The 27,590-nt window shown below is 38.0% G+C and overlaps 1 protein-coding gene and 1 non-coding gene across 2 annotated transcripts in view; both read right to left on the bottom strand.

The window, feature by feature from the left end:
* Window positions 1–9,728: 9,728 nt before the first annotated feature.
* The window catches only part of LOC110747175 (transcriptional activator DEMETER), a 39,281-nt gene continuing 21,419 nt past the window's right edge, over window positions 9,729–27,590 (bottom strand). Inside the window, exons 8-20 of the mRNA XM_088249476.1 lie at window positions 15,267–15,351; window positions 15,080–15,171; window positions 14,936–15,004; window positions 14,772–14,808; window positions 14,596–14,678; window positions 13,739–14,176; window positions 12,290–12,326; window positions 12,141–12,198; window positions 11,733–11,872; window positions 11,580–11,645; window positions 11,212–11,326; window positions 11,079–11,117; window positions 9,729–10,184 (exon numbers count right to left, since the gene is read on the bottom strand). Coding sequence (XP_088105602.1) covers window positions 10,069–10,184; window positions 11,079–11,117; window positions 11,212–11,326; window positions 11,580–11,645; window positions 11,733–11,872; window positions 12,141–12,198; window positions 12,290–12,326; window positions 13,739–14,176; window positions 14,596–14,678; window positions 14,772–14,808; window positions 14,936–15,004; window positions 15,080–15,171; window positions 15,267–15,351 — 1,375 coding nt within the window. The 3' untranslated portion in view covers window positions 9,729–10,068. The remainder of the gene's footprint in view (window positions 10,185–11,078; window positions 11,118–11,211; window positions 11,327–11,579; window positions 11,646–11,732; window positions 11,873–12,140; window positions 12,199–12,289; window positions 12,327–13,738; window positions 14,177–14,595; window positions 14,679–14,771; window positions 14,809–14,935; window positions 15,005–15,079; window positions 15,172–15,266; window positions 15,352–27,590) is intronic.
* LOC148296726 (small nucleolar RNA R71) lies at window positions 23,871–23,977 on the bottom strand. Its single transcript, XR_015834176.1, has one exon. It is a non-coding gene; the product is annotated as a small nucleolar RNA R71 (small nucleolar RNA).

Here is a 27,590-nt window from a genome sequence, read left to right on the forward strand (position 1 = left end):
GAGGTGGAGCTATCTCTTGGTGTAGCAAGAAACAGTCTTGCATAGCCCTATCCACAATGGAGTCGGAATATGTTGCTTGCTCAGCAGCAGTTCAGGAAGCTGTTTGGTTAAGAAGATTCTTGCAACGACTAAACTATACAGCCAAAACCTGTGAGGCAGTACTTGTTTACTCAGATAGTACATCTGCTTTGGCATATGTAAAGGATCCGAAATACCATGGAAAATCCAAACACATAGATGTCAGATATCATTATATCAGACAGAGGGTAGCACAAGGAGAGGTTATATTAAAGCATATCTCAAGTGGCAATATGGTTGCTGATCCTCTCACTAAACCCATTGCTAGAGATGTGTTCCTTTCTCATATTAGGAGTATGGGACTACGAAGGTTTTAATATACCTATTTTGTAATTGACTTTATTATTAATGCAATGTTAATCATTTTTTCCATGGTACTTGTTCTAGAATGATTGATATGGTTTTTGCACAAAGATTTGTCACCAGGCTTGAGTCAGCCCACTCACATGGGAGATTCACCTTGGCGCTGAGATAGCGAGCAAGATGAGACATTTGTGTTATGTTCTAAAAAGCTTAGACAACATATTATGACATATATGTATATCTGCGCCCAAGTAGGCAGCTAGATAAAACACTTCTCTAAATGTCGCCTTAGTTGGAGCTAAGATGAGACCTTGAAAAAGGAAAGAGGTCGATCATAGAAAATTGCCATAAAATCTATGAAGCCTGTATTGAGCCGAATGTGAGATTCCAGACAGGCACCGAGAGGGTGACTGAGACTAGAACTCAAGTTAGACATTTGTGTAATGTCTAGACTAAGATTCGTATGACGTATGTCCAATTCTTGGACAAGTGACATGCTCATTTTATGAGAATACGTCATAGCATACATTTTATACTGTATGTGCTAGATGCGATCGACAGTGGGAGCGATGAATGAATCCCTGCTTCATCACTATGTGAGCCACTTGGATCATTAATTAAGATCCTAAAAATGTACCCTTAGTTGACTTTAGCCTATGTCATGAAGAGGATGCTTGATGTTGCTACTTTAGCTTGTTTCCCTAGGATCAATTATAAGGTCTCAAGGGGCATGTCTAAGAAAGCAGTTAAGTCTAGTTGGATTGATATAAGCGCTTAAGGAAGACTGTTCGACAATACACCATGTTTTTGTGACTCATAGCTGGCCAGCGTCTATGTCATATTTGTTGATGACATGTCATGAGTACAATACATATTTGGGGTGAAGCACTGCTTTTATGAGGGGTTAAGAGTGCTGATACCGGTGTAGTCTGAATAAGTCTGGGGTATGTACGAGATGATTTCAAATGATGCACTTTTATTAGTTTGGTGATGACTTAATAAAATGTGCTCTTGTAGCTGTACGTTTTTCTCGCAAGGTCGCACGACCCATTTCCTGTATGAGAAGAAGAGTGTATACAAGAGGTTTAAGATGATTGTGAGGTTATCACACCCTATGTGGGTGAGTGGGAGATGTAATAAAACAAGGTCATCACACCCTATGTGGGTGAGTGGGAGATGTAATAAAACAATGATTATGCACTAATCCTTGTTTTATGGCACTACACAAATTAAGGCACTTAGCCTTGTTTTATGGCACTACACAAATTAAGGCACTTAGCCTTGTTTTATGGCACTACACTAATCCTTGTTTTAAGGCACTAAACCTTGTTTTAAGGCACTACCAACTTAAGCACTAGTGTATGTTTTATGCTCTCTTGAGATGAGCTAAAACAACTCCTATAAATAGATGGAGTGTGTGCAAGTGAAAAAAAAATGATGAGAAGCATTAGTGCATACTCTCTAAGTTGGTGTGTGTGAGACAAGAAGTGTGAGTGCATATCAAAGAGTTGTAGTGAGTTTTACACCCACAAAGAGAGAAACCTCATATCTCCCTAAACACTCTCCTTTAGGCAATTCACCAAGAGCCTTGGTCTTGGGTACGTGGAATCAATGGAGTAACTTTCATAGCCAATCCAACGACCTTGGAGACGAGGAACGTGTAGAATCTTGTTGGCGTGTTCGTGACGTGGAAGCATCTCGGCGGGCTAGTAATTGCAAGCGGTTTTTCACTTGGAATCTTCCGCAAGGTATGCAGTACCTTATTCCGAATATATATTAACGATAATTAACAGGTTTCTATGAATTTCTATGACTTTGGGATAGATCTTGGAGGTAGGATTTCATTTGAAGTATACTAGCTTCAACAAAATAGCTATTCGAATCATCTCTAATGCTCTCCATTGTCGATAAAGTAGTAACATAAGCTTGAATGGGTTTCTTATGTTGGAAATTTGCGTTTACAAATCTTGTGGTAATGGCTTACGGAAGAAGTGTTTAAGAAGGAATGAAAATGAGAGGATGAAAGATGCTTCAAGGTGTGTATGAATACGCTATCTTTCAGACTTTATTTGCCCTCACAACTTCTGTGCAAAGATGTTAAGCAAATAAGCCATGTGGATACAATGAAGCCTAACCTAAACTATATGTTGTCAATGTCTTGCAGAATCAAAGACAACCCCAAACACACTTTAGAATTGTAACAAGGATTCTTGAGATACCTAGAGGCTAAATCTACAGAAAATAACCTCTAGAAGTTTTACTTTGTGAAATTGGATGGTGAATAGTTGGAATTGAACTTTGATCTTTAGATCTTTCCTATATGTCTTGGATATAACTTCATGTATTTGTTGCAATATAACCATCTCTATTTATAGAGGAATTGATGTCTTTCTGAATTGGTTTAACTCCTAATTCATAAAATATACAACTTTTGAATTGTACCTCTTTATCAAGAAGTACCACTTCAAAGAGAACACTTCTCTTTATGAAAGAATGTGACTTTATGTTTAAATCATGTATATAAAGTATTTCTAACGTTCATATATATGATTCAAACACTTAGGCATTAGGCACACCACATGACTGAAGAGGTGCTTCAAAAAAAGCACATTCTTTGTCAAACGACCAGTCATTTTTCCTCGACGACTAGTTGCTTTATACCAAGACAACTAACTGAAGCTTCTGCTTGAAACGACCGGTCGATTGGTCATCTGCCTTATATTGTTGAAATTATTCTACAATCCTCCACCATTTTCAAAGTATCAAAACAAAACTTTACGTATAACTTTTAAATGCTTTTGAAAACAAGTTTAGAAAATTTCTTGAGTAATTCCTTGAAAGACTTGTGCATAAACTAAGATGTCTTGTGGACTTGAATCTTAGGTTAGTGAAAACATTTCAAAATTGATCAAGTAATGCTAAGTAAATAAATTTTGAACTTACATTCTTATTGGGATTAACCGGATACATCTCACATACAACTCTTTAAACCCTCAGGTGAGTTTAAATAGGGCTTGTCTGATATAGGTCCCTACAATTTCTATTTCCTAGACATATACCCATCATTCTATAAATCTATGTGTAAAACCCAATTTCAAACTTAAGATATAATAGGTCATAGTATTCCTATGTTTTTACATCCTTGCCATTAGACTTCATATTTTATTTATAATTTATTCCAAGCATTTCATTAACTGCCATAATTGTAATTAAAACTCCCTATTAATAGCATAGCAATCACCCCATTTCTTTTGGTTGCCATTCCCCTAAAATTGCAAAAAAAAAAAAAAAAAGTAAATTACATATCCAATAATGTACATATGAAAAATATAAATATAAATATATATGTATAAAAATATAGGTATATTATTTACCAAAAAAATTAACAAAAATAGGTCAGTTACTTTGTAATTGAAATTTCCGTACATTTTTTAGGAATTAAAAATAGGTACACAATAATTTATAGAAAATAGGTATGTCGTATAATTGAAATTTATGCACATTTTTTATAAATTAAAAATAGGTACATTATTTAGAAGAAAAAAATAAGTGCATTATACTAGGTAAATTGTTTTACTAGGTATACATTATTAGAGAAAAAAAAATAGGTACATTATTTAGAGAAAAAAATAGATACAAAATTTAGCAAAAAAATAGGTTCATTATACTAGGTAAATTGTTTTACTAGGTACATTATTAGAGAAACAAAAATAGGTACATTATTTGGAGAGAAAAAATAAGTTCATTTAGAAAAAATAGGTTCATTAAAAAAAAATGTTTTTCAAAAAACAAATAATAAATAGATTATCAAATTATTTTTCAACATAATTAGAATGTACACTATTATTCATAAAACTATAATAAAATAGAATACTAGTCGTATAATTCATAAAAGGAAAACAACATTAATTCCTAAATTTAATATTGAATTTAAATTACTAATAAGTTAAATAGATTACTAGTCGTAATTCATAAAAGGAAAACAACATTAATTCAAAAATAGATTACTAGTCGTAAATAGATTACTAATACTTTAATATGGAATTTAATATTTAATTTCAAATAAGTTTCTAAATTAATTCCTACATCCATTATAACTATTTGGAGATCTTTCCAAATTCAACGTGTGTCATTAGTTACACCCCCTCATAACACAATAACTTATAAATAGGGGTAGGTTTGGAATCCGAAAAATACAATAAATCAGATTTTAAGTTATATTAGGTAACTTGCTTAGTTGGATCCTAGTCATCGGGTATTATTTGAAAAAATTGGGTATTTTAAATAGAAAACTAAAGGAAAGGGTTGTAGGTGATTTAAAATGAATTTTATGGGTCTAAGCTCAATTTACTAGTTTAAATAACTGACACATGAATTGGCTTGGTATCTATGTCCACTTTCGTGAGTGCTTTAGTGACTCGTCCTTAGTCGCATAGAAGGCAACACCACCCTCTACACTCATATAGGTAAACATGTAGTACCCCCGTATCTAAGTACTTTCAATCATGTCTATTAAGAGTAAATACTCACCCTCTTCTTTATCATACAAGTACAACTTATTTACAAAGTTAAATTCTAATTTATATGATATTCTTGATATTTTTACATAGTTATGTCTTTTATTAAATTTCCTTGCCATTTTATTCACTTGGCAATATAATTTTGACAATTCATGTTATCAAGATCTCTCTTTATTTATCTTTCTTTATTTTGGACTAGCATATTGACTACACTTTCGGCATCTGTGGCTTGTTGAAAAAAATGTCCCTCTTAAAAAAAAAAAATAGACGAAACAATTTAGGCATCTATGGTAAAGACAGATGATGTTAAAGGATAATCAAAGGCATCATCATGAAAAACCAAAAATTCGTGCTAATGTGTTTGTACCTATTTAGTATCTATATTTATAAAAGCGATGCCTAATGTACTAATAGCATCGATTTTTCGTTTTACCGATGCTTATGTAGTGTTGCTGAAAGTGAAATTTGGCATAGTGCGTCTAGTAACATGACTTGGATTAAACCTTGACATTTTAACTAATACTATGTCATATTCATCTTTATTAGATGTCCTACTCATCTTTGTCAAGATTGAGTACCCTTTCCAATCCATAGTCAAAACTTTATACATTTCAATATTGTTCTTAGCAATGTACCTTTTGAATATCAATGCAATAACTCCTTTGCATTTCCAATATTCATTTAAAGTTGATTGATTTCAATAGAACTAATCCTTGGTTTCCCAATCAATTTCATTTAGCACTTTTATTTTCTTATGCAATTTAACTCATGCTAAGATTACATGAGTCTATTCCTTTGTAAAATAATTTTGCATTCTCCATGCCATGCATTTCACATATATAACATTTTAATATTTTAATTGTAATAACCCGATCCTAAATTAATATTTAATTAATAAAATAATCAAGTAAAAGACAATTTTACCCCGGGAATATTTTAATGGGTTTAAAGTTGACTTTTTGTTCAGTAAAGAATTTGGGGATTTGAGTAGTACCGTTGCGTAGAGCACGTTGAGTCCGTAGACACGTAGTGTGCTCAAATCGGAGTTGTAACAAAGAAGTTACGATCAAAAGAAGCCCAGCGGCAAAATCGTAAATATTTCGAATTGGGTTTTTAAAAAGAGATTTCTCTCTCTCTCTCTCTCTCTCTCATCTGTGCGACAGACCCCCCCGACAGTGAAGCCGATCAAGTTTCTAGCTCTTGCCGTCGCCACTGGCCACAAGGTCGATACCTACAAGACCACCTCAACCCCCCTCTCCATCCCGACCATTCCCAGCCGCAGCCGCCAGAAATCGCAGAAAACCGTCCTGTTTTGTCAAAACTTTCCATCGCTTGTTCCGAGGATTCCGGCCGCCAATTTCTGCGAACTAGGTATGCTTTTCATCCTCTCAATGTGTTCTAGCTGATGGCTGGGTTATTTAGGATTGATTTATGCGTTTTGTAACTTGAATAAGTGATTGTTCTGATCATATAGGTATAAGTCTTGACCGGCGATTTGGTGATTTTCCGATCGCCAGAATCGCTTTGGACAACCACGCGCCAAGCACGTGGGCCACTTTGTGGCTAGTCTTTGAGTCCTAAAATAATCCTCATGTTGTCTCAAGCACGACGGTATGCTCGGTTTTGAATTTGTATACCGTTTGACTGTCGATCGGATATCGCATATTAGACATTATCCGGGTTTATTATGTTAGGAAAGTTGGATCGACTCCATTTACAAATGTGTTCTAGCTGATGGCTGGGTTATTTAGGATTGATTTATGCATTTTGTAACTTGAATTAGCGATTGTTCTGATCATATAGGTATAAGTCTTGACTGGCGATTTGGAGATTTTCCGATTGCCAAAATCGCTTTGGACACCCACGCGCCAACAGCACGTGGGCCACTTTGTGGCTAGTCTTTGAGTCCTAAAATAATCCCCATGTCGTCCTGAGCACGACGGTATGCTCGGTTTTGAATTTGTATACCGTTTGACTGTCGATCGGATATCGCATATTAGGCGTTATCCGGGTTTATTAAAACGATAACTGTCTGATTGTGCGATCACGAGCGATCCGCATGTTTGATTTGGACCAAACAGGCAGGACATGTTTATTAAACCTAGTTAAACCCAGAGGAACTTTCAGATCGGAAATTGGAGGTGGTGGGCCTAAGGGCCAGGTTAACCAAATTTGGGAAGTTTGACCACTTAGTTGACCGAGAGTCTTCTGAGGTAGTTTCATACTTCAAGAAGTGCAAGAACGATCCTATAGACGAGGCTTGACTGTTTGTGAATTATTTTGATTATGGTTGGATTTTGAGATTATATTATAGTATTTTATGGTATTCCTGGATGTCATTCCTGACATTTGAAGATTATGCATCGTTGGAAGTGATGGGATCTCTAGAGGTTATTTATTTATTATTATTATTATTTATTATTATTATTATTATTATTATTATTATTATTATTATTATTATTATTAAAGTATCTGATTGAGTGTTATTGAATGATTTAATATTTATGAATCACTATGTAATCGGATTTCGACGTGAATAATAAATTAATTAAACATCTAAGTACATGTCCATATTATAATATATATATATATATATATATATATATATATATATATATATATATATACTCAGTGGTTTGAAAATGATGAATTATGGACACTAGTTGTCAACAGTATGTGGTGTAAATTCAAAGGTAGTTGAGAAACGATTTTTGGAAAGTTGAGAAAAGAATTGAAATATGGATTTGTGTTGTATGGGAAATTGTATGATAAGTTTCAGAATATGGTTTTCAAACCCACCACAGTAGTACCCCTTAGTTGCCTTGAAACAGTTTTGTCATTTATGATAATGCCCCACGAGTTTCGGGGATGCCTAAACCGTGTGGTGTGAGGATTCAGGCTGACTAAATGTCCCCCGAGTTCTGCGAGAGATGCGGCTCAGGTTGACTAAGGGTCCCCTGAGTTTTGCGAGGAATGCGGCTCGGGTTAACTTTGTGTTTTGAATGGGTCTAGTTGTAACCCATTGTAATTGAGCAAAATATGGATTACCGTTAATTCTCGTTTATAACAAGGTGAATGCTAGTGCTTTGTTTATGTTGTGAACCACTGTTAAATTGAGTATGGATAAAATTCTTGTATGCTGAATGTTTAAGATTGTAGAATTGTGTTTTATATAGGTGAAAATTTTGGGAAACGAGCGAATTACAAAGGAGACTGCCAAATTTTCGGCAGAAGTCAAACCTTAAAAGAATTTTGAGTCTTAATTAGAAGGGCAATTTGGTCAAGTGTGCCCGGCACCTGCCAGGTGTTGGACATGCACAGGATTTGGCTCAGATTCCAAAGTGGAATTTGGGTCAGGTCTTGTCATTAATGAATAGCATAACTCAAATAATAATAACCATGCTATGCATTAAACTTTGCTTCTAATATCAATCAAAATATAAATCAAATCATTATATAAAACTTTGCAGGATACATTCTCTATAAATAGAGAACCATATGTGTCTTTTGCTAGGTGGTTATGTACCTCCACCTATTATATATCATTTCATCATGGACATACCAACTCATTAAAGAGTTCCTTCCATGGAAGTTATATCGTTTAAATTCATACTTACAACCTCTATACCAAGAGGTACGTTTCCATGGAGATACTATGTAACCTTTTTATCAAGAGGTATCTTTCCATGAAAATCACACTCCTTAACTTATCAATCTTTGTTTCTTCAAAAGAGCCAAAAGTACATTCAAATATACATCATCTGCAATCCATAATATTTATAATATATTTCTTACTAGTCAAATTATGACAGAAAGTTTTCAGCAATAGAACCAACCATAAACATCTCATTTATCTATAAACTTCATGTTTATATTGACTATGATTCAAATGCTATTAAACTCATGATAACTATATTACGAAATAACCATGCAAGGTCCAAGTTTTCATGCTACCTAAGCAAACTAATTAAATTTCTACACTTGGCCTCTTGTTAACTTTAATTATACATATATAAATCATGAGTTCTACTAATATATATGCATATAACCTTGAATGAGAAAACTTATAAAAGCATAGTTGTCATTTATTATATAAAAAGATACATGCTCATATATTTCATTAATCATGAAAGAGTAACATCTAAATTTAGAAACATTTTCATGATAGTTCTTTATTTAATTGCGCATCAAAATAGGCATGTTCATTAAACCATTCTAGTGTCTTTCAAAAAACAGAAACTTCAGTTTTTCTAAAACTCAATACATGTATTATAAAAAGCAATTATTAATGTAATTCATGTTTCAAACATTTCGCAAATTCAATTATCAAACAAAAATCATGCATTTCTTTGCATAGTTTGCATGTAGGAAATCAAGCATATACACTCATGGTATAAAAGATGCACTTTCAATCCAATGAAATCAAAAAAACTTTAAAAACATTGAAAATGAGCGTACTTTAAAAACATTGCTTGTCAAGTTGGGCATGTGAACATCTTTGCCCCAACTTGAGGGGGAATGTTGGCAAGTCCTTATTTAGTTAGGATTTTGATTCCTTACTATGTTAGGATTTTGGTTACTTACCCATTTGTCTAGTCCTACTATAATTGAGATTTATTTCCTATTGTAATTTAGATTTATTTCCTATTTTTTTAAGGGTTGTATTTCCTTATAAATACCCCCCATATTGGAGAAGAATAAAAATATGAGCATATGAGCATATATGAGCATAATTGAATATTTGCCCTACTTTGTTTGACATGTTCTACATGCTTTCAGACCTTTTAACCTGTTGAGATTCAGCATGGTTTGAATATTACTTGTAACTTGTTCATAAACTTGACAACCTTGAACATCTAAGATTTAGGTCATAGATGCTTAGTATTTTCAGCATCTTGGTGGAGAGGAGCAAATAACCCACACATAACCAGTTCATTTATTGAAAATACTAATTATAATTCTGGACAGATTACAATCAACTTGTCACGAGATCTCACATTTTATGTTTGAAAACCACTTTCTGCTGGCCGTCTGAACATATAGTGACTGCATCTCATGCTAGAGGAAGAACAATTGAAGATGCTAGGATTTCTTAGTCATTGTTCTTCTCAAACAGTCAGTAATCTTCTGTGTTTCTAATCAAAATCTTCTCTGCACTATGATCTGTTTATCTTTTTTCTTCCTTTTTAGTCTTGGTCAACTCACTTGCAGGCATGTGCAATGTGGGATTTATGTGTCTTGGTCCTCTTGTTTTCCGGTCAAATCCCCTCACACAAACATATCCTGCAAATCAAGGAGCAAGTTAACTTAGTTGAATAACCTTCTGCATAATTTTGGAACTCAACTTTTGTCCACGAAATAAGGTGTCAGTTGAATGACCTCATGCTAAACTTTTGTCAACGACAAGTTCATGTTTTCCTTTTCATTATAACTACAAATTAGAGCCTGTTTGGTAGCCTTTTGGTTTTTGGTAGGACATGTAGAGGGGAAATGTATGGGACGAATGAAGACAGATTAGGGCCCGTGTACATTTCTTCCATCTTCCTCCCACCACCACTCCTTTTCCACCCTTCACATCCATTCTCTCTGCTTATACTCTATCTCTTAACCCCAAAAAGAAAAAAAAAAAAAAACTAAAAACTAGAAAGGAAAAGGTTACTAAAAACTAGAAAGGAAAAGGTTACATTTTTAGTCACTTAAAATCAGTCCATTTGTTAATAATCTAGTAGTATAACTAATCTTTACTTTTACGTAAATTTATGTACAGGTGTAAACTAATCTTCTAATTGTTTACCTCTCATTATCATGTCTGATAGTGTACCTCCTTTGCCATGTCTGAACTTAACAGTTGCTTAATCAGTTAAATGTTATGTTCAAATGATTTAGTCACTCAAATGATCAAATCCATTAGCTTTATATGACTGGGATATTTGAATATTCTAAATAGACTTATATGATCTTGTGATCGATTCTAGAAGAATTACCGGAACAAGATGTATTTGCAAGCAATTAAGTAGGTTGCGTTGACGTTTATTGTAGTTGCCAAATACAATGTAGTTTTTGTTGGAAGTTAAATTCATGATCTTGTGTTATCTTCTTATTTCTGTACTTGTGCCTAGAGAGTTATCATCAAACTGGGCAGACAAATCACTAAGAACTGAAGTTGAAAACACATACCTTTCCAAAAGCAGTATTGAATTCCCACTGTTGATAGACCTGATAGACATAGGTATTTCATTGTTAGACAATAGGTATTCCATTGTAACTAATTTTTACATCTTTAGTTGGCAAGTATCTAGATTTCTCTTACCTCTAAATATTGACGTTACAGAAGCTCCAAAGTATGCGGTCCGTCTTGGCAAATTCCATATCCACTGCCTTGGAACATCAATTGGATTGTAACTAGAATCATGATCAGCGAACACCTGCATTGTGATAGAACTTTGTTTATAAATCTGGACATTAATGGCTCTGATATTCTGGCTTAGAGAACTGGATGAAGTAGCAACAGCTTTTCTCATTAGGGTAGGCACATAGACTCTTTACCAATTGGGTTGCATGAGTTCAGGCTAGTGGTTAATCTAACTTGCATAAGGTGTACTTTCTGGTTTGCTATTAACTTAATCCAGACTGTGCACAGTAGATAAACTCAAGGAGATTAGTTTGAATAAGACTTGCCTCATTAACTTGAAAGTATGTTCCATTGAGCGGAAAGCTCCCTCTCATTGCTGTTCTACAAGGTATCTGTTACAAGTTGAATCAAATTTCAGTAAACAACTGCAGGTAGTCTATTCTTTGCTTCGACATATTATGACAGTCAATTTTACTCACCAAAATTGTGCCTCTGACTGTTTGCGAATTTTCTTCTCTTTTACTGTTGCATGAAAAGCATGTCTTCTCATTGCACAATTTATTTTTGTCCTGGGAGCCACACCTGCTTTCTGGTGGTTGAATTGAATTCGAAGTTTGACCTAGTATACAGAAATGTAGAATAAATGAATCACCAAGAAAAATGTGAAATATTTAACTTCATATCTCTGCTAGCAGATTAGCTAACCCTAGTTCATCTGTATTCTGAGTTCTAACTTGTTCTATTAAATCAAATTAATTAAATTCGCATGATGTCAAGATTCTCAACAATGTATCTGCGAAGTTCATGTTTTTTCGTTACTTTTGGAGAGATTATTTGGAATTCTATATTAGACGAACTGTTTCAGCAATGTTCTGTTTTCAGATTACCTGGTGCCCATATAGCAAGAAGATATGGGGTTGGGTCATCTGGTTCCCGTTTGTCCATCTGTAAAATTGAATAGTGCTTAATTGAGAATAAGAATGCTTCATGTAGGTCACTACATATTCTAGATATAAAGTGTAACATTTCGACTTACCCGTTCCAAGAGTGGATGTGAATCTGGTAGCACATACCTGCATCATATCAATAGGATGTAGAAGTGTCACAGAGAATTCATAATTATGTCCATGTACATATGGTTGTATATGTTGGAAAAAATGGCTCACCTAAAGGATACAAGGTTGTTTTTTGAAAGGAGGATTTTGAGTCTGCCTCAAGCGACCGGTCTCTAGGCATTTGCGACCGGTCGTCCAGAGCAGATTCGAAGTCTGGAGCAAAACTGAAGAGCGACCGATCGCTAGTTCTTTGCGACCGGTCGCAGGAAGCACAAGCGACCGGTCGCATGACATTTGCGACCGGTCGTCCAGAGCAGATTCAAAGTCTGGAGGGAAAATAATTCTGGCGACCGGTCGTCCGAGTCGTGCTGTGACGTTTTCTTACGTGTTTTCAACTGTGTTTTTGAGGGCTATCGCTTTCCACAAGATTTCAGAGGCTTAGTGGGTCACTTCTGAGGTAAAAGAGGGTTGACTACTTGCTGGATAGGTGGGAGAGCACTCATGGCTAATTGGTTATCTTATTTTGAATAATCTCCTCTCCATTTTCTGGTTTAATGGAGGTGGCTGAGTGGGATTATATTACCTACCTGATCTGACCCTTAGTCTAAGTGGTGACTAAAAGGAAAGAACGTGGAGGACAATCAGATATCCTATCTCTTGTCCATTGGCTTGTGTAGGTAATGGGATGAAGTAAGATAACACAAGGGAGAAAGCATGTTGAACATATGTAGTGGCAAAAGCTGGAAACAAGATTAGTTTTTGTGAGAGTTTTCAGGAAAACCAAGGTGAGAGCAAGTGAGTTCTCTAAGTGTATCAAGGTGTTGATCAAGGGTGTGAGAGAAACAGATTGTGAGGGTAGTGTTCTAAGGGGGTTTCCTTTGTAAACCAAAGTTGTAACCTATCTTCATTAGTGAAATTTCTCAAGGTGATCACCAAAGAGGATGTAGGCAATTTGCTGAACCTCTATAAACACTTGTGTCATTTGTGCTTGGTTAATTTCTGTGTGTGTGTGTAAGACTCATCCATCATTGAGTTCTTTGTCTAAAGTCCATCAACAACAAGATCTTTAAGGGCAGTGAGTTAGTCATTAATTCACAACAGTATATAGGGCATGTATGCCAAAACTCGGAACATACTGGCTCCTAAGCAGAGAGTTCTCAGGTCCAGGACAGGAATTCTGTATTTAGGTCCAAAGATATGGCCCGTGCCGTGCCGGACCTTACATAAGCGGGGCCTGCTCGGACGGGCCTGCTATGTTTGACACTTAGACACCAAGACTTATTTTTTCTAGACATTAGTACGAACTGATCCAATCATAGACATTAGTAAGAACTTCAAACTAGAATGAGGCCCTACTTTAGCTGAATATAAGTCCAGCTTATGGACAAGCATATGTGGTTTTGCGACTATGGGAAGATATATATACTTACACTTGGTGCTCTGTTCGTAGTCGAGTGACAAACTTTTGCTCGGGGGCAGGGATATAAGCAGCATCTGGGTTCAAACAAACTAAAGCCTTGGATGTGTCGCATTCTTGGAGCTCCCTGTTCCCTTGCAAATAATATTTTATTGTCGAGTTGAACTCTTTAATGTTGAGTTTGATGGTAGGAATCTCGTCAGGATCCTCATAGGGAAAGTCCTCAATGTCACTTTGTGATAGCTCCGTGAACTCTTGTTCTGGCGTTGCTGGTTCTTCAATGATTGGTTCGCACTTGTTAATTTCAGTACCTACTTTCTGGAGCGATTTGTTTTCGGGTGGAGGCAGTGACATGGGAGTAACACCTATAGTAGGATTTGTCTCGGCTGCAATTGAAGAACTTGAACTGACAATGCTCTTCTCTTCTGGCCCTGGCAGGGCAAGTCTTGCACTGCACCAAACATGGTTGGTATTGGTTTCAGTAATGCTATTTTCTTCTTTAACTAAGTTTGATAAATATAGAAAAGGACCCAATGTAGTGGTTTGGAGCAATTCCTCCTCCCAGGAAAGGTCCTGGGTTTGAGTCCTAGCATCCGTGTAGTGTGTGTGAGTTTAGTATACTATCGCCTCTCTCAATAGGGAAGGTCCTCAAAAAAAGATAAAAAAAGATTAAAAAAAACTTCTCTTAATTGTTCCATGTGATTACTGAAACATAGTCTAAGTTATTTACACACTTTCTGATTGCTAATTAGTGAGGCATGAATCCCATGCCTCGAAATATCTGAAAATACTCATGAATTGCTTCTGTGTTTATTTGCCTGAACAGTGGCATCAGTATACATTTAATTTTTCAGAGATTATTGCTCAAACCTTGCAAAAGCACTTGCGAAGTGTCTGCACTCTCCTCTCATTGGACATGCATTGCAATTTGGTTTACTCTTTGTGCAGAAAACCTGCATACAAATCAATGTTTGAGCCACTTATTTTATTTTTGATTAATTACAGATAATGTTTGTAAACTGTAACTAATGAAATTCCATGCATACCTTTCCGAATGTAATCAACTGGTAGTGCAGCTCATACCTGTAGTTTAGTAGGCAGCCAATGAGTAAAAGCGCAAGTTAAATCAAACAAATCATGCATGAATATTTGCACACAAAAATAATGCTCTCAAATTCAACTTGAATGGTTTAGGGAGCTATGAGGTTACAGGGTTAGTTGATCAAGTTTGCATAGTCTTGGCCACAGATACTTTTGAATTGACTCCAACACTGGGTACCTGGAGAGGAACATGGTTAGCATTTGGAACTACCAGAAAACTTAAGCATTCATTTGTCGAAACATTATTTCTTACAGTTCCACTAGGTGTAGCTGAAATGATTCAGGTAGTGGCTGGATGGGAACCCATCCTAGTCGTACTGCTATCCTTCCGACATTTGTGTCAACCTTTTATGGAGCAACAAAGAAATACAATTTAAGTTCGTAAGATGTTCTGAGTCTCTTATCAGAATATAACAAATTAGCAGCCAGAAAATTGTTACCGGGAAAGCAACGTGGTGCAGGGTTAAGAGCCGGACGCACTCCACACTTTTCAAGCCCAATCCTTGTATGCTTAATAAATAATCCCTGCACGAAAAAATTTGTAAGAACTACATACAAAATCTGCTGATGCATTCAAGTGCATTATTCTTGTTGGAAAAATTGGCACACCTAAGGATACAAAGTCCTCTTTTGTGTGCTATGGATTTCTACCTAAATTCCATGACATGGTTGACTCATTTCTAGAAGAATTTTGGAGTTGCCCATGTGAGTAAATATTGGCTTGCCATCTTTGTCAAAAATAGGTGACTTGTTTGGTGGCACAAAATGGTGGAATGTTTGGTAGCCATCCATGGTTAAGTTTGGTAGCCAACATTTGAATAGTGTGAGGTTGCATTCACACTCTTGCATATTTGGATATATAAAGGGATTTAGCATGCAAGAAGCAAATCATGGCTTAAGAGTTCTCTAGTGTATCAAAGTGTTGAGCAAGGGGTGAGAGAGAAAAGAGAGCTTGGGGAGAGAATAGAGTTCTAAGGGGGTTTCTTTGTAAACCAAAGTTGTAACTTATTCTTTCATTAGTGAATTTCTCAAGGGGATCACCAAGAGGATGTAGGCAATTGCTGAACCTCTATAAATTCTTGTGTCATTTTGTGCTCGGTTGGTTTCTCAAGTGTAGTGTGTGTGATTCATCCATAATTGTGTTTGTCACAAAGTCCATCAACAACAAGATCATTAGGGGAGGGTGAGTTGAGTTTTGTGCTCACTTCACAACAAGTGGTATCAGAGCTGTGTTGGAGCAGCAAGTTGCTAGAGTGTTGAAGATGGCAGGTGACAAGGAAGCTGAAGGTGAAAGTAGCTCTATGCTGCAGAGGCTGCCACAATCTGTCAACATGAAGGTGGAGTTAAAGCCCTTCACAGGGAAGGAGAACTTCACGCTTTGGCAAAGGAGGATGAAGTCAGCCCTTACACAACAACATCTCCATGTTGTGTTGGTGGGCAAGGAAAAGAAGCCAACAGGTATGACAGATGATGAGTGGGGTGTACTTGACGAGTTAGCCAGAGGAGCCATCGAAAACTACCTCTCTGATGAGGTGCTCATCAACGTGTTGAAGGATACAGCGAAGCAAACATGGGAGAAGCTCGAAGAGATGTTTGCAGGGAAGTCGCTGTCCAACAAACTCTTCCTAAAGGAAGAACTCCTAAATCTTAAGATGGAGGAGGGAGGTAATCTAATGGAACATTTAAGTAGTTTCAATAGATGTGTTGCTGACTTGCAGAGAATGGAAGTTAATTATAGTACGGAGGATAAAGCTCTTATGTTGTTGACATCCTTACCTCCATCCTATAAACACTTTCGAACTACTCTTATGTTCGGGAAGGTCACTCTGGATTTTGAGCCGGTGGTGCAAGATATCATGACGCATCATAGGATGGCCCAACGTTCAGGAGAAAACCCTCAAGGTGAAGGTCTAGTTGCTAAGACCGAAGAGAGGGGCCGTTCAAAGAGGCGTGAAGGCAAGAAAGGCAGCAGAGGAAGGTCAAAATCCAAGGCAAAAGAAGGTTGTTTCGAGTGTGGGTCAAAGGAGCACTGGAAAAAGAATTGCCCCATATGGAAGGAGAAGAAGAACAAAGGGAAGAATGCAGCAAACACAGCTGAGGAAGTCACAGAAAGTGATGGTGAGCTTTTATGTGTTAATGGCAATGTTAAAACTAATGCATTTGCTAATTCTTCAAGGTGTTCCTCTTCCGATTGGATTTTGGATTCCGGGTGCTCATACCATATGTGCTCAAACAAGGAGTGGTTTGACACATATGAAAAAGAAGAAGGTGGTGAAGTTATGATGGGGGATGGCTCAATTTGTAAAGTCAAAGGCACTGGTACAATCTGTTGTGAATTAATGACTAACTCACTGCCCTTTTAAGATCTTGTTGTTGATGGACTTTGGACAAAGAACTCAATGATGGATGAGTCTTACACACACACACAGAAATTAACCAAGCACAAATGACACAAGTGTTTATAGAGGTTCAGCAAATTGCCTACATCCTCTTTGGTGATCACCTTGAGAAATTTCACTAATGAAGATAGGTTACAACTTTGGTTTACAAAGGAAACCCCCTTAGAACACTACCCTCACAATCTGTTTCTCTCACACCCTTGCTCAACACCTTAATACACTTAGAGAACTCTCTTGCTCTCACCTTGGTTTTTCTGAACAAAGCTCTCTAAAGAAACTCTAACTTGTTTCCAGCTTTTGCCACTACATTAGTTCAACATTCTTTCTCCCTTGTGTTATCTTACTTCATCCCATTACCTACACAAGCCAATGGACAAGAGATAGGATATCTGATTGTCCTCCACGTTCTTTCCTTTTAGTCACCACTTAGACTAAGGGTCAGATTAGGTAGGTAATACAATCCCACTCAGCCACCTCCATTAAACCAGAAAATGGAGAGGAGATTAATCAAAATAGGATAACCAATTAGCCATGAGTGCTCTCCCAACTATCCAGCAGGTAGTCAACCCTCTTTTACCTCAGAAGTGATCCATTAAGCACCTGCAAACTCGTGGAAAGCGATAGCCATTGAAAAGACAGTTGAAAATACGTAAGCAAAGCATCACAGCACGACTGGAGCGACCGGTCGTCAGGAATGGGCGACCGGTCGCCAGAAGTTTTCCCTCCAGACTTTGAATCTGCTTCTAAGCTACCGGTCGCAAATGTCCAGCGACCGGTCGCTCGTGTGCCTGCGACCGGTCGCAAAGAACTAGCGACCGGTCGCTCGTCGATTACTTACGAGACTTCGAATCTGCTTCAAAACGACCGGTCGCAAATGTCCAGCGACCGGTCGCTTTTAGGCAGATTCAAAATCATCCTTTGAGCGCCAAAAAACTTTGTATCCTTTTAGGTGAGCCATTTTTTCCAACAATCTCCACCATGGCGAGCCTAATGCTCCTTGTGGACATCATTGCCTTCCAGGACATCTGTAATGTCTTGAGAATCGCCCTGATAACTCTCAAGAACTCCACCTCAATCTTTAGCATGTAACAAGATTGAGCAAGCTCAAACAATGCTTGAACTTTGCTGCTGTGACTGGCTTTGTTAGGCAATCTGAAGCGTTCTCATTTGTATGAACCTTCATTATTGTGATGTCTCCATCATTCACCCAATCCCTTATCCGGTGGTACCTCACATCAATGTGTTTGGACCTCCCATGGAACACTTGATTCTTCACTAAGCAAATAGCACTTTGACTGTCACTTAGAATCACCACCAAGTCTTGAGCTATCCCGAATTCCTTTGCCAATCTCTTCAGCCATACCGCTTCTTTTGAAGCTTCCGTTAACGCCATATACTCCGCTTCCGTAGTAGACAAGGCACTAACCGATTGTAACACTGCTCTCCAACTAATCGGTCCTCCACCACAAGTGAAGACATATCCTGTGGTGGATCTCCTCTTGTCTAAATCTCCTGCATAATCAGAATCTACATACCCCGACACACATGCATTTCCTTGTTGTCTTTCAAACAATATCCCAAGCCTTTTGGTGCCCTTCAAGTACCTGAGAATCCATTTTGCTGCTGTCCAATGTTGCCTTCCAGGATTCGCCATATACCTTGACACCACACTAACGGCTTGGGCTAAGTCGGGGCGTGTGCACACCATTGCATACATGAGACACCCTACCAAGCTTGCATATGGAACTTTACTCATTTCTTCCTTCTCCACATTCGTAGAAGGACATTCTTTTGCACTTAACTTAAAATGCTCCGCCAAAGGAGTAGACACCGGTTTGCAATCCATCATATTAAACCTTTCAAGTACCTTGGAAATGTACTTGCTTTGTGACAGCCACAACTTGCCTTCCTTTCTGTCTCTCCTTATCTCCATTCCTAGGATCTTTTGTGCAGCACCAAGATCCTTCATGTCAAACTCCCTTCCAAGCAATGTCTTCAAATTCTGGATTTTTGACATGTCCTTACATGCAATTAGCATGTCATCAACATAAAGAAGCAAAAGGATGAAGTTACCATCCTTGAATGCATGAGAGTAAACACAACAATCAGATTCACATCTTCTATACCCAATCTTCATCATGTAAGAATCAAAGCACTTGTTCCACTGCCTTGGAGATTGCTTCAGCCCATACAAAGACTTCTTCAACCTGCAAACCAGATTTTCCTTCCCTGCTTCAATGAACCCTTGAGGTTGGCTCATGTAGATGTCTTCCTCCAATTCACCATGAAGGAAAGCAGTCTTCACATCCATTTGCTCCACCTCCATGTCCTCTTGTGCTACTATGGAGAGTAGTAGTCGTATAGAAGTATGTTTCACCACCGGAGAGAAGATTTCATCATAATCAACTCCCTCCTTTTGTAAGAATCCTTTTGCCACCAACCGAGCTTTGAATAAGGTGGCACCCTTCTCATGCATTTCTTCTTTCTTCCTAAACACCCATTTGCAGCCAATAACCTTGCGACCTTTGGGTTTAGGAACTAACTCCCAAACTGAGTTTTGGTGTAGAGATTCCATCTCTTGCATCATAGCTTCCATCCAACTTTCCCGTTCCTTGTTCTCAACAGCTTCTTGGAACGTGGTTGGTTCTTCTTCACTAGCATTTAGGGCATAGTGAACTGCATCCGTCTCCCATCCAAACCTTTGAGGTGGTTTGATGGTTCTCTTGGGCCTGGACCGAGCTATAGATGATGGCTCCACCTGTTCTTGAGCCTCTTCTTCTTCTTGAGTGTGTTGTTGATGCTGCCCAGCTTCTTCCTCTTCAATGTCAGACTCCACCTCCTCCTGAACGTCTTCAGTTGGCTGTTTCCGTGAAGTCTTTCTTGACACCTTCTTGAGTGGAACTTCAATGGTTGTTTCTTTCTCAACAACATCCTCCTTTGCCTCTGAATTCTTGACTTTGTTCATAGGTATGGTCTTCTCATCAAACACAACATTTCTGCTGAGTATCTTCTTGTGGTTCACTGGATCCCACAGCTTGTAGCCCTTCACACCACTCTCAAATCCAATGAAAATACATTCAAAAGACTTTGGCTTCAACTTGGATCTTTCATCACTAGGAATAAGTGCATATGCACTGCACCCAAACACCTTAAGATTCGAATAATCGATTGACCTTTTAGACCATACCTCCTCTGCACACTTGAACTCAAGATTTCTTGAAGGCGATCGGTTAACCAAATAGGCAGCGTGGTTAACCGTTTCTGCCCAAAAAAATTCGGGCAACCCTGCATGAATTCTCATACATCTCTCACGCTCCATGAGAGTTCGGTTCATCCTCTCCGCAGCTCCATTTTGTTGGGGTGTCTTCTTCACGGTAAAGTGCCTCTTAATGCCTTCACTTTTGCAAAACTCAAGGAACTTGCTGTCCTTATATTCACCACCATTGTCACTCTTTAGGATCTTGATCTTTCTTCCGGTTAGGTTCTCTACTTCCGCCTTCCACTCTTTGAATTTGGTGAAGACCTCAGATTTCTCCTTCATGAAGTAGACCCAAACCTTCCTGGAAAAATCATCCAAGAAAGTCACAAAATAGCGAGCTCCACCCTTCGATTTAACCGGTGATGGCCCCCATACATCCGTGTGAATATAATCTAGCACACCCGTGCTTTCTTCCTCTTTGTTTCGCTGCTTGAAAGCTATTTTTGATTGCTTTCCCATGGTACAAAATCTGCAGAACTCAAGCTTGCAACTTTGAACACCTTTCAACAACTTTCTGTTGTGTAGTTCCTGCATGCCCCTCTCACTCATGTGCCCTAGCCTCAAATGCCAAAGCTGAGTTTCATCTTCCGAGTCCTTGCTTGTAGATATAGCTGCTTGTTAAGCTCATAATTTCATACATATACATGCCCAATTTACTTACTTCTTTTGCTTAGTTTCTTATAATTTTGAGTTATTTGCCTCTCTTTATGTGTTTCGTAGGCCAAAAGAGCAAGAGAGCATAATTCATGCAATTCATGCATGTTAAGGCCTAATTTGGATGAAGAGAAGAAGAGCTTAAAGACAAACTCATTTTGGCTACAGCCCCCTGCTAGTCCAGTTCCGTAGGTCATATTGCAAGCTTTGTTTCAGCAACCTACATAGCTCGGATGAGGCAACATTCTTCATTAAAGTTGTTCCAATGGGTGTGTACTATAACATATCCAAAATTCAGCCCCATTGGATAAATCTGGAGTCCGTCACCTAGCAAACACAGAACCATGCTCAGGATGGATTTTGTCAGCGAGCAAACTGAGTTAGCAATTTGTTTCGGCCTTAACTTCCTCCTCCGAGCTTGGATTGGGCCAATACTTGTGTGGTTGGATCATACACATTCTGAACTTCACAATGGACATCTTAAAGTCTTCATTTGATTCAGCCTAGCCCAAGTTGTAAGCCCTTGAAGTTGCTGGTCATGCTGACCTCAGGATGAGCTGGTTGGAAGCTTGGTCATGGTGAGCTAGGCATGAGCTATTGTAGCTGGTTGGAAGCTTGGTCATGGTGACATGAAGATGAGCTAGGGCTGCTGGTGGGATTTATTGCTGAAGTGCATCAACCAATTCATATTTTATAATGCAAGTGTTGTATGCATTAGTGAAGTGCATCAACCAATTCATCTTTTATAATGCAAGTGTTGTATGCATTAGCCATATTGAATTCAGATTTATCACTCCCCTCTCCCTATAAATACCACATCCATTCCACATTCAAGACACAACAAATCCTGAGATTCACAACCCCCACAATTCACTCCAACCATCCTCAAACACTCTCACAATCCCAAACACTCCAACAATCACCAAAACAACTCCAGCAAACTTCTCTTCCATTTCCCTACGAATTTCATCTTCCTTAGCCATCACCACTCACTCAAACTCATCCCAAATCACCTCCATATCCTTCATACATCTTTCTAGAAGTGGGGAAGCTCTTGGAGAAGCATTAGAAGTGGAGAAGCACTTGGAGAAGCCTTGGACACCACAAGAACTTCAGAAAAAGGGTTTTTCTACTCTTATTGCATTCATTATGTTTTCTCATTTCTGTTCAAGTCTCTTTTCCATTATGAGTAGCTAAATCCATAACTAGGGCTTCGATGTAACCTAACATGAATATTCTGGGTTTATAAGTTTGGAGTTTCAAGTTTGATTCATGATTCATGTTCTTATTCATTATGCTTATAAGTTAACATGCTTGTTTGAATGATTGATCACCATTAGAACTTGTTTGTTAACTATCTTGGTTTGAATTAAGAGTATACACCATGCTTTAATTCGAATTGAACTATGAATAGGAAGAGTATGTATGGACATTCGACAACAGGGATTAGATACATACTTGGTTGTTTAAAATGTTCTTCTATGCTTAATGGGTTCCTAATGCTTAATTTTAGGTTAGACATCAAATGATCAAATTAGGGAATTAGGAACACAAGGTTAGGACCAAACACCATGGCCTAATCATACTTTAGCTAGAATCAATCTTTGAATCTGAATTAGACTTGTTACTTGAATCTTTATAACCCAGAATTGAAGTGTTATGGTGAATCGAATGCCCTAGTCTCCAAACCTGTGTTTTAACTTTCAAAACCACCCTTTGTTACTTTTGTTTACTTGCTTTCCGTTGCAATTTCAGTTTGTTCATTTCTTTCTATAATCACAAGCATTCTCACTTCAAAGTTCATTTTAATCTTGCTGTATTTGTTTTCAAACTCACTCTTGCTTTAAATTCTGTTTTAGATTTAACTTCCTAACTTCTTGAATTTGGTAATCTAAAGTACATAACTAATTTGAACTTCTCAGTCTTCGTGGGTACGACCTCGTACTTGTCTTGCTATACTACTAATTGCCCCGTACAATTGCGAGTTAACATATTATTAACAACAAATTTTGGCGCCGTTGCTGGGGACTGAACGAAAGTTCTTCCCTGGTTATGTGCCCAAGGTTACCCTATTCTTTTTAGTGTTTCTAATTAATCTAATTTTCTGTTTCAGGTAGTTTATGTCTTAAAATCCATTACTTGAACAAGTGAGGTCTTCGTTCCAACGTTCTAGATCTTTGAACGCAGGACCATCATTGCAACCCAGACGAGTGACCTCTGAAATTCAGAATCGTCTAGAAAGGGAGTTGTCAACTGCAAAAGAGCAAGCTCTTGCTACATTTACAAGTCTTGCTCTCCACACTGAACTTCCCGGTTCTTCACTTTCAAATTCGGAAGCAAGTTCAGACCAAGAAGAAGAAGAAATGATGGCTGCCATTGAGTTCATGGGAGAACTTGATATCCCAACAATTCCAGCATCTCCTTCAAGCATTTTGCTGCCCACTGTAGCTCGAAATTATGAGCTTAAATCTTCTCATCTTAATATGCTGCCTTCCTTTTATGGTTTACCTAATGAAGATCCATTGACTCATATAAAGGATATTTTTAATGTTGTGAGTTCTTTTCCCTTGACAGGTGTGACAGAAGATCAACTTCGAATGAGAGTGTTTCCATACACTTTAAAGGATAAGGCGAAGTATTGGTTGAATTCTTTGAAGCCTGGTTCACTCACTACATGGTCTGCCATTCAAAAGAAGTTCCTGGAAAAATACTTCTCCACGCAAAAGACCGACATGCTTAGGGACAAGATCTTGTTATTTGCACAGCAAGATGATGAATCGTTTTGTGAAGCATGGGAGAAATTCAATGGGTTGCTCAACCAATGTCCTCATCATGGGATTCCATTGAAGCTTCAAATGCGTATGTTTTATAAAGGACTAACCCCTTCTAGTCATAATATAGTCACCAATTTTGCAGGTGGTTCTTTTAAAACCAAAACTCCAGAAGAAACGTACAAACTCTTTGAGGAGATAGCAATGGAGACCCAACATACGGATACAAGAGGTAAACGTGTTATTAGTGGTTCTAATGATGCTTCTAGTGTGCAGATTTCAAAACTGGAACAAAAGCTAGATGCTCTTCTTGCATTAAACTCAAGAAGCCCTCCGAAGGAAGTGTGTAGTATTTGTGAATCTCATGACCATGCTACCACAGCTTGTCCACTTGGGGCTGGATATCCAGAATTTGTGCAAGAGCAAGCTAAGTTGGTAAATTCCTACAACCAAGGTCCAAGAAATGATCCATACTCTCAAAGTTATAATCCAGGTTGGAGGAATCATCCAAACTTTTCATGGAGAAATACCCAGAATCAAGCAAATCCCCCTCCATTCCAAAGGCCACAACAATCATCATCATCATTGGAAGATATAGTGAAGCAGATGGCAATCAACCAATCCAATTTTCAGCAAACTACACAAGCTGCCATCTCCAAATTGGAAGTCCAATTAGGCCAAATAGCTGCTGAAATAACTCAAAGAGTGCCTGGGAAATGGCCAAGCCAAACTGAGATCAATCCAAAGAACCCAGAAGCCAAGGCCATTCATGTGCTCAGATCAGGTAAGATCATTGATAATAAAGATGATTCTAATCTTTCAAATGATGTTGTGATTGTAGAAGATAAAGACGAGGAGACCATGGCTACGGAAGGAGAACAACTCAAAACTTCTCAATCTGCTCCTAAGGCCAAATCAGATTCTCAGAAATCCGATCAATTCCAATTGCATAAAAGGGATGACAAATTTGTGCCACCACATCTTCAAGAAGATAGATACGTGCCACCCGCTCCATATGTTCCACAGATTCCATTTCCAGGCCGTCTTAAGAAAGCAAAGCAAGATAAGGCTTTTAAAGAGATTTATGATATTTTGAGTAAAGTTAATATCAATTTGCCTTTGCTTGATCTTATTGAACAGATTCCTGCATATGGAAAATTCATCAAGGACTTGAAAACTCACAAGCTCAATTTCGCTCCAAATGAAGGAGTAAAGCTCGACCAGAATGTAAGTGCTGTATTGCAAAGGAAGCTTCCACCAAAACTAGATGATCCTGGCAGCTTTGACATTCCCATTAACATTGGAGGCAAGAAGGTTGGAAGAGCCATGTTGGACTTGGGAGCAAGCATCAATGTTTTGCCATATTCAGTTTATCAAGAGCTTGGCTTAGAAGGGATGAAGAAGACTTCAATGCGACTTGAACTAGCTGATCATTCTATAAAATATCCAAAAGGTATTGTAGAAGATATTCTAGTTCAAGTTAATACACTAATTCTCCCTGCTGATTTTGTAGTGATGGACATGGAAGACAATCCAAATGGAGATCGTGTTGATCCCATTCTCCTAGGCAGACCATTCATGGCCACTGCAGACACAATCATCAAAGTGAAAGATAGCACCCTCTCCATGACTGTTTTGGGTGAAACTGTTGAATTTAAAATGCTTAATGCTCTATCTCAACCTTCTATCTCTCTTGATTCTTGCTTTTCAATTGATGTTGTGGATCATGAGGTTTCTTCCAAAATTTTGCAGAGAAAGTCTAATGATGCTTTAGAAGCTGTCTTAACACAAGAAGAGGAAGATCTTTGTGAACCGGAGTTCCAAGAAGTGGTGGCTGCCTTAGAAGTGTTTCCGCCATACCCACCATCATTTAGGCCACCAATCGAGCCTCTTGGACCATCATCCACGAAATTGGACCCATCCATTGTCATCCCACCAAAGCTAGAACTTAAACCTCTTCCCAATAATCTTAAATATACATATTTGGGTGCTAACGAAACTCTCCCTGTTATAATTGCTGCAGGTCTCTCCTCACATGAAGAAGAGAGCTTAATTAAAGTTCTAAAAGAGCATAAAACAGCCATTGGGTGGACCATAGCAGACATCAAAGGAATTAGTCCAAGCATGTGCATGCACCGGATTTTAATGGAAGAAGACAGCAAACCATCTCGTGATGCCCAAAGGAGGCTAAATCCCAACATGAAAGAGGTGGTTAGAGCTGAAGTTTTAAAGCTACTCGATGTAGGAATCATCTACCCAATTTCAGATTCTAAGTGGGTGAGCCCTGTGCAAGTTGTTCCAAAGAAGTCCGGAATCACCGTTGTGAAGAATGAGAAGAATGAGCTAGTTCCTACACGAACTGTCACTGGTTGGAGAGTTTGCATTGATTACAGGAAGTTGAACACATCCACTAGAAAAGATCATTTCCCCTTACCTTTTATTGATCAAATGCTTGAACGTTTATCTGGCCATGCTTACTATTGTTTTCTTGATGGTTTTTCAGGTTATAATCAAATTCCCATTGCTCCGGAAGACCAAGAGAAAACCACATTCACATGCCCATTTGGTACGTTTGCTTATAGAAGGATGCCATTCGGTTTGTGCAATGCCCCAGCAACTTTCCAAAGATGCATGATGTCAATCTTTTCAGATATGGTGGAACGATTCATTGAGGTATTTATGGATGATTTTTCAGTTTTTGGTTCCTCTTTTGATAATTGTCTTCACCACTTGTCTCTAGTGCTTAAAAGATGCCAGGAAACAAATCTGATTTTGAATTGGGAGAAGTGTCACTTCATGGTGAGACAAGGCATTGTGCTAGGCCATGTGATTTCAAGCAAGGGAATCGAAGTGGATAAAGCCAAGATCGATCTCATCTCAAATCTTCCACCCCCTACCTCTGTTAAAGGAATTAGAAGCTTTCTAGGTCATGCTGGATTCTATAGAAGGTTCATAAAAAATTTCTCAAGCATTACAAGGCCATTGTGTAATCTCCTTGCTAAGGATGCTGTTTTTGAGTTTAATGAAGCTTGCATGGAAGCTTTTTCTACCTTGAAGAGGGAGCTAACTTCAGCCCCTATTATCATAGCTCCGGATTGGTCTTTACCATTTGAAATAATGTGTGATGCCTCTGACTTTGCTATTGGTGCAGTTTTAGGTCAAAAGAAGAACAAGCTGCCCCATGTGATTCATTATGCTAGCCGGACCTTGAATGATGCTCAAATCAACTACTCCACAACAGAGAAGGAGTTGCTTGCTGTGGTTTTTGCTTTAGAAAAATTTCGTTCTTACCTTGTTGGTTCTAAAGTAATTGTTTATTCTGACCATGCAGCCCTTAGATACTTGCTCACTAAGAAGGATGCCAAACCACGCTTGATTAGATGGATTCTCTTGCTGCAAGAATTCGATTTGGAGATTCGAGATAAGAAGGGATGTGAGAATGTGGTAGCTGATCATTTAAGCAGAATTGTGGTTGAAGAAAAAGGAGGAGCTGTGCTACCCTTGAATGAGACTTTCCCTGATGAACAACTATATGCTGCCCAAGTCAAAGAGCCATGGTATGCTGATTTTGTTAATTATCTTGCTTGTGGTGTTCTTAGAAATGATTTAACTTCTCAGGATAAGAAGAAGTTCTTTTCCATGGTGAAACATTATGTATGGGATGAACCTTTCTTATTCAAG

The sequence above is a fragment of the Prunus avium genome, chromosome 2 (genome assembly GCF_965620075.1).
Source record: "Prunus avium chromosome 2, drPruAviu1.hap1.1, whole genome shotgun sequence".
NCBI lineage: Eukaryota > Viridiplantae > Streptophyta > Magnoliopsida > Rosales > Rosaceae > Prunus > Prunus avium.